This window comes from Lampris incognitus, chromosome 2, assembly GCF_029633865.1.
Source record: "Lampris incognitus isolate fLamInc1 chromosome 2, fLamInc1.hap2, whole genome shotgun sequence".
Classification (NCBI taxonomy): Eukaryota; Metazoa; Chordata; class Actinopteri; order Lampriformes; family Lampridae; genus Lampris; species Lampris incognitus.
Window position 1 is genome coordinate 21,157,730 of NC_079212.1, and position 12,476 is coordinate 21,170,205.

At 43.8% G+C, this 12,476-nt stretch overlaps 1 protein-coding gene across 1 annotated transcript in view; it reads left to right on the plus strand.

Annotated features, from left to right (window-relative positions):
* LOC130128902 (adenylate cyclase type 6-like) overlaps positions 1-10,360 on the plus strand; it is a 37,380-nt gene extending 27,020 nt beyond the window's left edge. The window contains exons 11-24 of the mRNA XM_056298682.1: positions 720-748; positions 1,803-1,950; positions 2,224-2,321; positions 2,485-2,572; positions 2,698-2,814; positions 3,057-3,206; positions 3,421-3,596; positions 3,865-3,897; positions 3,982-4,014; positions 4,121-4,253; positions 4,370-4,633; positions 4,873-5,077; positions 6,231-6,355; positions 8,191-10,360. Of these exons, the coding sequence (XP_056154657.1) occupies positions 720-748; positions 1,803-1,950; positions 2,224-2,321; positions 2,485-2,572; positions 2,698-2,814; positions 3,057-3,206; positions 3,421-3,596; positions 3,865-3,897; positions 3,982-4,014; positions 4,121-4,253; positions 4,370-4,633; positions 4,873-5,077; positions 6,231-6,355; positions 8,191-8,319 (1,728 nt within the window). The 3' untranslated portion in view covers positions 8,320-10,360. The remainder of the gene's footprint in view (positions 1-719; positions 749-1,802; positions 1,951-2,223; positions 2,322-2,484; positions 2,573-2,697; positions 2,815-3,056; positions 3,207-3,420; positions 3,597-3,864; positions 3,898-3,981; positions 4,015-4,120; positions 4,254-4,369; positions 4,634-4,872; positions 5,078-6,230; positions 6,356-8,190) is intronic.
* Positions 10,361-12,476: the final 2,116 nt, after the last annotated feature.

Sequence of the window (12,476 nt, forward strand, 5' to 3'; positions counted from 1 at the left end):
TCCCTTAAAGATAAACCTGATTGGTGGCCATTCTCTGTAACACTGAATTTACGCTACCTGATGCCAACAAATTTGTCTGCAAGTAAACGCTGACAACATGAGACATGTAATGACCCCCCTTTCATCAAACAATCAGAAGTAATAGAGGGATTTATCTGTGACCCTGCACAGCTCTCAGGGGGTCCCTGTGCATCACTTGTTACTGAAACTGATCAGATAAAGCTCTCCTTGTCTCTATATCTCTCCCGCGCTCACTCTGCCATACACAAACACAAACACAAACACACATGCACTGTATGTGTATTTCTCCCACTCTTTGAATCTCCTCATTGCTCTCTCACTCTCTGTCTGGCTCTTTCTTTCTCATTTTCTCTGAGCCTGTCAGCACAGCTCTAATTTCCCTTCATTCTGTCATTCCTCTCCTCTCCTCTCCTCCTCCTTTTGTTCTTTTCATCTCAGAGGGCTTGTGCCCTAGGGGCAAACAGGGCGTAATTTGAAGCCTCCAAGCATTAATTAAAACATCAGTCTGGCTCTCAGGGATTAGCTGTGCAGATGTCGGAGTCTCCTTGTGTTTTTTAGTTTTAACTCTGGTGATGTGATAATCTCTCCTTTTTCTGTCTGACCCTCTTGTCTGTCTACATTTCTCACACTCACTCTGTCGCTATTCTTATTCATCCCGTCTCTCACCCCATATCTCTCTCCCTTTTTGTCTTTCCCAGGGCATTGATGAAGTGTCCAGCAAAGACAAGTGAGTGTTTTGGCCCAGGCCCCTGTTATTGGTTTACTTTGCAGAGTCACAAGGGCTATCTGGCATGCTGTCACTGTAGCGGTCTAACTTTAGAGCTCACTGTTGGTTTTATAGAGTCAGATCCAACTTGGGATTAATACCCTATTACCCCTGAGTCATCCAGCCTGTCACAGAATAGGCCAGCTCCCACTCACAAGCACACTATTGTAGAACACATGACACAAACATGCATATAGTCTCCCATACGAAGTCCCCCCCAATACACAGTGATATATATACACATGCATTCATAGTCACTAACAGTCTTTGACAGACAGACATACTGTACACACACACATATTCAAAATGACACACACAGTCACCAACAGTCATTAATACAGACACTCACAGCTAACACACGTGCATGCACAGACAAAGGTACACACACACACATATTCAAAATAACACACAGTCACTGACAGTCATTAATACAGACACTCACAGCTAACACACATGCATACACAGACAAAGGTATATACACACATATTCAAAATGACACACAGTCAACGACAGTCATTAATACAGACACTCACAGCTAACACACATGCATACACAAAGGCGCACACACACACACACATACATATTCATAATGACACACAGTCACTGACAGTCATTAATACAGACACTCAGAGCTAGCACACCTACATACACAGACAAAGGTACACACACACACACACATTTATTCAAAATGACACACAGTCACCGACAGTCATTAATACTGACACTCACAGCTAGCACACCTACATACACAGACAAAGGCGCACACACACACACACACACACACACACACACACACACACACACACACACACACACACACACACACACACACACACACACACACACACAAACATATTCAAAATGACACACACAGTCACTGACAGTCATTAATAAGACAGACACTCACAACTAACACACATGCATAAACAGACAAAGGTAAGCATACACACACACACACACACACACACACACACACACACACACACAGTGAACCATTTTTCCATCTACCTCACAGCCGCTGTGCTCAAGAAGCCCTTAACCCTGAGGATGAGGTTGATGAATTTCTTGGACGTGCCATCGATGCACGCAGCATTGACCAGCTGAGGAAAGACCACGTCAAGAAGTTCCTGCTCACTTTCCAGACCTCCGACCTAGAGAAAAAGGTCTGGAGGGGATGAAAATTTGTTATTTATACCTTTTTCTGTGGTTCTATTTAGGCTGCTGTAAAACAGGTCTGTACTTCATGTGAAGTCTGTACTTTATGCAATAATAAACCTCTTTGGGTTGCTTTTACAGCAGTTATATTTGACAAATAAAGTCAGTACAGACAGTCATTCTTAACTGTCTGCTTTTTGATATTTGAACAAGGTGTGTTCTGGAAATGGTGGGTTTGTGAATGTAATGCAGCTTATTACATGTCATTTTTCTGTTTTCAGTACTCCAGAAAGGTGGATGACCGTTTTGGGGGCTATGTGGCCTGTACACTCCTTGTTTTCTGTTTCATCTGTTTCATTCAGATCATCATCTTCCCACAGTGAGTAGTTATATTCAGTAGATTTCCTTCCATAGTCAGCCTTTCAAGAAGGATATTTTTTCCTGGTTTACTGGCTTGAGGATGGGAAATGTGGTCTTGATTAGTTTATGTGGAATTAATGACAGTTATACATCCTAATAAGCTTTGTTCCTCTCTTCCTCAGCTCGGCCGTCATGCTTGGCCTTTACATCAGTATCTTCATCATCCTGACCAACATCCTCTTCGTCTGTGCCATCTACTCCTGCATCAAAGTAAGGAACAATATCCGCTGCCACTCAGTCTCCTCTGCAGATATACACAGGAAGCAGTCATTATCACATATCTGTCATCTGTGTCAACTGTATCTCTGGTGTAATCCTTGCTTTGTGTACCCAAGCTCTTCCCAGCTGCCTTGCAGACTGTGACCAAAAAAATAGTCCAGTCTCGCACCAACAGTACTCTGGTGGGAGTCCTCACCGTCCTCCTCCTCTTTCTTGCTGCCTTCATCAACATGGTAGGGATCATGTTTTTAGCCTTGTCCCTTTGCTTGTATGTCGTGTAAGACTCTGTAAGTCATGTAAGTGTAAAAACACTGGTTTTAGAACTGTCATGTGGGGATATCAGATTGATGTCCGTGATGAGAGTATCCCAGCAGTTTCGCTGAGACCTCCCTCTCGTAGAATTCATGTTTGATTAAAAAAAAAAAGTATTGTCTGTAGACTGTATACACTGTCAATTCCCTTTTTTTCCTGACAGTTTACCTGCGACAAAGATAGCCTGCAAAAATGTGTGCCAACAGAGCTGAAAACCCCTGTGAATCTCTGTCTGCTGCACAACCTGACCCAGGCAGCAGAGGACGGTTTGACCCTGTGTCCCAGCCAGGCCATGCCCTGCCATTTTCCTGAGGTCAGCTCCACATCTTTGAAAATGTGTGTCTGCCTGCATATGCTTGTGTGTACGGGTTCACATGATGTGCAGGGGCGGGCGCCTACATACCCATGTGTCCGTATAAGTTTGCAGGATAGTATCTGTGCATTCATACACTGTACATTAGCTAGATTATGTGTACTTACCTAACCTTAATCCTCCCCTCCTCCCTGTCCCTGCTCGTCCGCTGCAGTATTTCAACTACAGTGTACTGCTGACCCTGTTGGCCTGCTCCGTGTTCCTCCACATCAGCAGCATAGGGAAGCTGGCTCTTATGCTGTTCATCCAGCTCATATTTCTCCTGCTCGTGGAGTGGCCTCAGGTGGTCCTCTTCGAGAATGCAGACCTGCTGGTCACAGCAAACAGCCTGTAAGTCGCTCGGCAACACATGAAATTCCCCTGCGTGTTGACAAAGGGCTCGCATGACTGGAGTTTGCCATAAATCAGTACTCACACTCAGCTTGTTCATATTTGCGCTTAGTCTTTTTTTTTTTGTTATGGTGTCAGAATTTTATGTCACAGTACTGTGACTGACTTCCTTTTTCACAATGACATCCTTTTTTGTGATAAATCCTGTGCACCTGCTTTGTCATGGTGAAGTTCTTTTTTTCTTGAACATGTTCTCTTTTATTCTTAGGTCATTATTGCCTTCCAATGACTCCCTTCAGCGGTGAGTTGTATTTATAGTAAAAGGCTGATTCCACTTTGACCAATGCAGTTGATAGACATTCATAACATTCTGTTGTTTTTGCAGATCTATTAGATTCAATGAAACAACAGAGCAGTGGTAAGTAGCTTTCAGTTGGTCTTGAAGGGTTAATGCTGCCTGGCTTCATAAAGTCTCTGTATCCATGCAACACATTGACGCTGTGTCTCCCTGTTTTCCTCCCTAGCCTGATACACATGACCAAGGTGCCCCTAAAGGTCATGATCCCTGTTATCCTCACCGTGTTTGTCTTGGCTCTCTACCTGCACGCCCAGCAGGTGGAGTCCACCGCACGCCTTGACTTCCTCTGGAAGCTGCAGGTAGGTTAACAGTCAACACTTTTCATGAAAGGGGTCATGTGGAAATATCAAACACTTTGACCAGACCAACCAGCAGTCCCCCCCCCCTCCATACCCATTCTTGCCTCCTTCCCCAGGCCACAGAGGAGAAGGAGGAGATGGAGGAGCTGCAGGCCTACAATCGCCGGCTGCTCCACAACATCCTGCCCAAGGACGTGGCCGCCCACTTCCTGCAGAGGGAGCGGCGTAACGACGAACTCTACTACCAGTCCTGCGAGTGCGTGGCCGTCATGTTCGCCTCTATCAGTAACTTCTCCGAGTTCTATGTGGAGCTGGAGGCCAACAATGAGGGGGTGGAGTGTCTCCGCCTGCTCAACGAGATCATTGCCGACTTCGACGAGGTGAGAGGAGGTGGGAGACTAGGGGTTGGGGGTTTGGGGACGGAGGTTTGAAAAAAAGTAAATCACAAAACGCATTTACTATAGATAATTGGGCAAAAATTTTTTTTAGATTTCTTTAGATGCTACATAGCATAGATTCACTTTGTCTTTCTTTTTCTATTGTTTAGCCTTTCTAATAACATGCTGCTTGCCTTGCTCTCTCTCCCATTTGTTATTTTGCATTGACTGCCCCTCTCCAGATCATTAGTGAGGAGCGGTTCCGTCAGCTTGAGAAGATCAAGACCATTGGCTCCACATACATGGCAGCGTCTGGACTCAATGACTCCACCTATGACAGGGAGGGCCGCTCCCACATCCTGGCCCTGGCCGACTACGCCATGAGGCTTAGGGAGCAGATGAAGTACATCAATGAGCACTCCTTCAACAACTTCCAGATGAAGATCGGTAAGCAGGGAAATTAGTAGTAATTTATATCATATTAAATCTTCATCAGGTAAATCCTTCTTTTGGTCAAAGAAGTACAGAAGTTGTCTACCTGCTTCAAGGAGTAATGCATAATTTTTGAAGTCCATCCTTATTTTATACTCACCGCTCATATAGTGCATAGGTAGGTTTCATCCATCATTTTCTTCATACCGGACATGCAACTCCAGCTTGCCATCTAGAGTTCAATGCAAATAATGGGGGGGGGGGGGGGGGATAAAGCCACAATCCTCGTTTAGTGCCAGAAAGTACTCCACAGTTTGGTCAAGGCTATCATGATGCTACAGCAGTCTATCATTGTGAATTTGTGTGGTCATTTTAAACATTTTGGTTAATTTTTATTGCTAAATTCTAAGGCTGGGCAATATATTGATATTATATCAATATTATATCAATATCGTGACATAAGACTAGATGTCATCTGGGATTTTGGATATCTTAATATCATGATATTACATAAGTGTTGTCTTTTCCTGGTTTTAAAGGCTGAATTACTGTAAAGAGATGCAATTTTCTGAACTTATTAGACTGTTTTAGCTGTTATATTGTTTGTCTGTACCTGTTTGGACATCGTTTCCACGTTACTAATGAATGTTTATCAAAAATGTCATTATGTAAATATTTGTGAGAGCACCAATAGTCATCTGTACGATATCGTCAAAATATTGATATTGAGGTATTCGCCCAGCCCTACTAAATTCCGTCTTAGTGTTTGCTTTGGTGTGCCACGGCAAAGTGACTTCTGCTGGGCTGTGTTGTAAGAAGTAACACGGTAGGAAACAACACTAAAAATATTGTGAATTTTTCAAATGACCACTAGAATTCGCAACAATAGGTTTCTGTAGCATCATGTTAGCTTTTTTTGCAATGAAAGCAGATTGGGAAATTGTTGCCCATTGATTGCTTTGAAATTTAAATTATAACATGGACCTGCTAGTCGAGAATTAATAAAAGGATGGTTGACTGAAAATTAAACCTACCTATGTACTACATGACTGGTGAATATAACATAAGGATAGACTTCAAAAGTTCTGAATTATTTCTTTAAGTCCTGTACAAATAATGAGTTATGCAATGTAATACAGCCAGGTGATGGTGTGCATCTTGTTTTCAGGTTTGAACATGGGACCTGTTGTAGCCGGAGTGATCGGGGCTAGGAAACCCCAGTACGACATTTGGGGGAACACGGTCAACGTGGCCAGCAGGATGGACAGTACAGGAGTACCAGATTACATCCAGGTATTGTGCGTTGACTCTTACAGCACCAAACATAGTTATTGTCATTATTATCTGAGGACAGCAGGGTGGAGCAACGAATATGACAAGTGTCCTTCAGGTAAAGGGCCAGTGTTAAAACCATGTGTTGGCAAGCAACATCCCGGCTTTAGTGGCAAGAACCTGAATCCCAACCACCTCCAGAAGGACTGTTCTTTAGCTAATATTGTGGTCTGACCTCACTATGAATGTATCAGTAAAGTTTTACATGATTACAATTATTAGGAGAACTAGCTTCAGCGCAACAAGAACATCGATAGCATGTTTTTCAGAGTAGCAGTATTGATATTTCACCACAGACCAGATTCCCTAGGTTATTTTATTCATGGATTTACACTTTGTAGATAATAAATTTTCCAAAAAAAAGGCTTTGTAAATGCCAGAAATGACAAAGGACCCCAGAGGTTTTCTGTACTGAAAGTAGATGCTTAAATTGGTTGCAGAAGATGACAGTCAGAACAATGCCACCCTCTGCTGATCATCCTTCATTACTGCAGTTGGACTCAACAGTTAAATTCAAATCAATCCAGCACTTATTGTCCCACGAAGGGAATTTCAGTTTGCAGCCAGGATCAACCACAAACACAATAAAACGTCCATCAACAATCACAAGAAAAACAGCACAATAGCATGACAGGGCTCAGTTTTGATGCAGAGACTAATAGAGGCCTTTGTTTCATCCAGACTTGATTACTGTAATGTTCTGTTTTCAGGGCTGCCACATCCTAGTAGTACTTAAAGTCTTCAGATGGTTCAAAATGCTGCAGCTAGAATCCTAACTATAACCAGAAAATTTGACCGTATTACACCAGTTCTTGCCTCCCTTCATTGGCTCCCTGTCCATGTTAGATCAGACTTCATGCTGCTTCTGCTGACATATAAAATCCTAAATGGGCCTGCCCCATCTTACTGGTCTGATCTCCTTAAACCTTAAATTCCATCTCGAGCTCTTCGCTCTCAAAATACAGGGCTCCTGTGTGTACCCAAAGTTAAAAAGAAGTCAGCTGGTGGCAGGGCCTTTTCCTATCGGGCTCCGTTCTTGTGGAATAACCTGCCTGCTGCCGTCAGACAATCAGAGTCTGAGTCCTTTAAATCCAAACTTAAAACTCATCTTTTTGCCTTAGCCTACAGTTAGTTGCCTTTAAATGGAGTGCTTCACGACCTGTACTGCGTGGTGGGTCGGTTTCTGTCTCAATGAATTTACCAACCACTGTTCTGCTCTTTTCTTGTCTCTTCTCCCTTGTATGTGAATGGTGTGATGTGTGTCTCCCCTGTGTGCATGTGTAGTCTGTCCTCCTGTCCGGTCTACATGGTCATTGTGTTTTATTCTGTACACACAACATCCATTGCATGTCTGTCCATCTTGGGAGAGAGATCCCTCCTCTGTTGCTCTCCCTGAGGTTCTTCCGATTTTTTTTTCGCCCTATTAAAGGTTTTTTTTTTATTAGGGAGTTGTTCCTTATCCGATGTGAGGGTCTAAGGACAGCATGTATTGCTGTAAAGCCCACTGAGGCAAATTTTTCATTTGTGATATTGGGCTACATAAATAAAATTGACTTGACTTGACTAGAGCCAGGGTACATAAAAAAAACACACCAAACAAGTGTTACTTATAACAATTCAAAATATCCAGTGCAGTTAAAAACATGCTTCACAGTATATATCGTTTTCCATCTTTATATGATATTTGACTGGTCCCTCGAGAGTATCCGGTTTGAGGGCTGATGTTCAAAAACGGCCCCTGTAGGAAGAGCTGGAGTTTCCTGGCCCGGATATCAAATGTCTTTCTCCTCCCCCAGGTGACCACAGACCTGTACCATGTGTTGGTCAACAGAGGTTACCAGCTGGATTGTCGAGGCGTCGTCAAGGTGAAGGGGAAAGGGGAGATGACCACTTACTTCCTTACAAGCGGTCCCCAGGGCAGTTAACGACAGACCAGCTGAACCACATGGTGACCCCCGCTGCACTGACGAGGAGGAGACCTGGGAGTGACCGAGTGGGCCGCTCAGCAACGAGTACTAAAGCGTGGTGTGGATGCACTGGAGCCCGATGACGGCCGACCACGGTCTGTGTGTGCTCACGTCCTCAGAATCACACAAGTAGGAAGCTAGTTCTCATATGAAGGTTTTTTTTTTTTTTCTTGTTTTGTTTTTTGTTTTTCTTTTCTTTTCACGAGCTGCTGGAGAGATCATGAAGACCACTTGCCTTAGATAGAAGGGACGGGCTGTGTTTTTGTTTGTGAGCCACGGTACAAGTACTTCACCAGGAGTCATTATTTATTTTTGTGCGGATGGATTTTTGTGATGACCTTGTAAAAATAAACTGAGACAAAACCACATTACGTAAAAGAAAATATGCAAGGATAACATGAAGGATATAAATGACCAAAGAACAAATGATTGATATGAAACTACACTACTACACGTCACTTACATGTATGGCATGACACGCCGTTACATGTCTAGCGATTCGGTTTGAGAAGTTTTTGCCAAACTGAAGTTGAAATCTTGAGTTATTTATTATTCATTGATTTTTTTTTCACTTTTGACAACAAAAGGCCACGGTAACGTCACTGTCATTGACATGGGCGAGTTTGCTCGTTTTGTTTTGGACTTAACGCATCCATGAAGGAGAATACAAGCACATGTCTGTGCGCACACACACACACACACACACACACACGAACACATACAATAGCCTTGGCTCGTATTGCTGTGTTCTCATCAGGGCCTCCACCGTCTCGGTCAGAGGGTGACTGGCCACAGCCTGGACAAAAAGCTTTGTATGGTTACCTGACCATGTGTAACTTATTACCTGATCTCTGTAAATGTATTTTTGGTACAAGCCAAAACAAAAATGATGAGCGGAAGGAGAAACAGTTGCATTAGTACCACGGTACTGGAGAGAGATTGTTTTAATTGTTATGGCGTTTTATATAACTGTCTGCGTGTGCATTTGTTGCGTGCTTGTGTGTGCGTATGCGTGCAATGCGGGTGTGTGCGTGCGCGTGTGCGAGAGAGTATACATAACTGAATGCTGTTCTTTATCTTTAAAAGGGGCATAACTTTTCACTGTGAGGTTTTTATGATACTCTATGACAAATGCTTTCTTGCCAAATCGGTTGCTGCAAGGCATGTTTTATATTATACTCTTTAGTTGTGCGTCCATTCCTGATTTGTCCATTTATTTGAATAGAATTATATCTACTCCACCTTTTATTGGACTGTGATTCTAAGTCATTTCATTCCAGGATAAATAACTTGGATAAAAGCCAGACATATTTAATTTGGATTGTGTTGCAATGTGTCAGCAGCAACTGGATATCCTGACAATAGAACTTTACTATGGCTTGGGAATAAACTGTATAGGGATTATTTTACCGTTCACAAGCATTGCCTTGAGATTGTGCAGTTCGAAGGTCCCGTTCTTAATGCACTACAGACAGCAGCCACACATAACAGTATTTAATAGTATCTGAGAGCATTTGGCACATGAAGGCTTGTTACTCCCCTCCCAAAATACTCTTTTGAATGAATGTATGAAAATAGAAAATCTCTTTGTCTTCACCACTACTGAATGAGACCACTAATCATGTTACCAGTGGCACTGAGGAAGGGACTGAATAACTTTACTATATGAAGTAAAAGATCAAATAGTGATTTTGCTCTTGCTAGAAGTGGAGGTGTGTTTTACATTTCAGTGACCTTCACCAGACTTTCACTGCTCTGAAGAAAAGAGGGAGCATGGCGTTACTATGTCCCCCCTCTGCCTGCCTTCCTTCTCGATGTGGGCAAACGTCCCCTCGCACACAGGAGAGCCCTGATTTTATTTGTCTCTTACAAAGTTACACAAAATACCGTTGCATTCTTCGTTAGAACGGACCACTGCAGAATTTAAGAAATAGTGCTCTGATTGTTTTGATTAATGTCCCCTTGGATAAGAAATCAATAAATGGCTATTTTGCATCCATTGTGCTCATTTAGTTTTTCTGTTGGTGAATTCCTTCTGAAACATCCTACACTGACATCAAGTGAATTACAGAATATTCATTCATTCATTCATTCATTCATTCATTCATTCATTCATCTTCAGCTCCTTCTCCGGGGTCGGGTCACGGTGGCAGCAAGCTAAGTAGGGCACTCCAGATGTCCCTCTCCCCAGCAACACCCTCCAACTCCTCTTAGGGGATCCCAAGGTGTTCCCAGGCCAGATTGAACATGTAGTCCCTCCAGCGAGTTCTGGGTCTACCCCGGGGTCTCCTCCCAGTTGGCCGTGCCCGGTAAACTTCCAAAGGAAGTTGCCCAGGAGGCATCCTAATCAGATGCCCGTACCACCTCATCTGGCTCCTTTCGACATGAAGGAGCAGCGGCTCTACTCCAAGCTGAGCCCAGACACCCTATGGAAGAAACTCATTTCAGCCGCTTGTATCCGCGATCTCGCCGTTTCGGTCACTACCCAAAGCTCATGACCATAGGTGAAGGTTGGAACGAAGATTGACTGGTAAATTGAGAGCTTTGCCTTCCGGCTCAGCTCCCTCTTCACCACAACGATCCGGTACAACATTCACATTACTGCTGATGCTGCACCAATCCGCCTGTCAATCTCCTGCTCCATCCTCCCCTCACTCGTGAACAAGACCCCGAGATACTTGAACTCCTTCACTTGAAGCAACAACTCATCCCCAACCCGGAGGGAGCAAGCCACCATTTTCTGGTAGAGAGTCATTGCCTCAGACTTGGAGGTGCTGACTCTCATCCCGGCCATTTCACTCTCAGCTGCAAACTGCCCCAGTGCGCGCTGGAGGTCACGTTCTGATGAAGCCAACAAAACCACATCATCTGCGAAGAGCAGAGATGCAATTCTGAGTTTCCCAAAACGGACACACTCCTCACCTTGGCTGTGCCTTGAGATCCTGTCCAAACAGAATTGGAGACAAGGAACAACCTTGGCGGATTAGTACTGTATTAATACAGCAATTGAAATAGGACATCAGCTCTGTTCATTTTGAATAAGCGGGCGAGGCTGTGCGATATGTTTTACTGTAGGCTACAGCAACTCCCTTTACACACTTGCTTTGCATGTGAACAGTTTATGATACAACTGACAGGAAAAAGCATGATAGTGGGTGCCAAGAGCGTCGCTAAGACTGTGTAGTTGCTGGGCTTTTTTCCTCAAGGGTGTTGGAAGGTTGCTGGTTCAATATCGGCTCCTCCTTACCCCTGTGTTAAAGTGTACTTGAGCAGGGCATTGAACCCCTAACTGCTCCCAACGTGCAAGTTTCATGCTTTGCATGGCCCCCTCTGTCGCCAGTATGTGTGAACGTGTATGATTGAATGGGTGATGTGAGGCATTAACTGTAAAGTTCTTTGAATGCTCTGCTGAATAGAAAAGTACTATATAAAACACAGTCCATGAAAAACGAGAAAGACATCAGATGGATCAGGACATAAGTAATCGCCAGTCCACAATAGACAACAGAGCCATACAATTGTGCGCTACAATGATACAATACGTTGCCTCACAGCAAGAAGGTCCTGGGTTCGAAACCCAGGCCGTCCCGGGTCCTTTCTGTGTGGGGTTCGCATGTTCTCCCCATGTCTGCGTGGGTTTCCTCCGGGTGCTCCGGTTTCCTCCCACCATCAAAAAGACATGCTTGTTAGGGATAATACTCCTGTCTGTGCCCCTGAGCAAGGCAATGGAAAGAACTGGAGTTGGTCCCTGGGCACTGCAGCTGCCCACTGCTCCTGTGCAATAGGATGGGTTAAATACAGAAGACAAATTCATTGTAAGAATACAATTCGTTGTTAAGAATACAATGTCGAATAAAGTGGCTTTCATTCATTCATTTCAAGAAACATCAGCACTGCAACGTGGATGCCCACGATGGCAAATAGGATGTGATGTAAACAACACGAGGCAATGGACTCATCATACAGGGTTACAAATGCACACGCCAGTGAGGGAGGCATGTTGTTTTTTGTTTGTTTTTTGTTTTTTTGGGGGGGGTGGCATTCAACTGGCATAGTCTGGATCCATTAATACTTGTAGATCGATGCCTTGATGCCAGAGCATACAGTAACGTGCA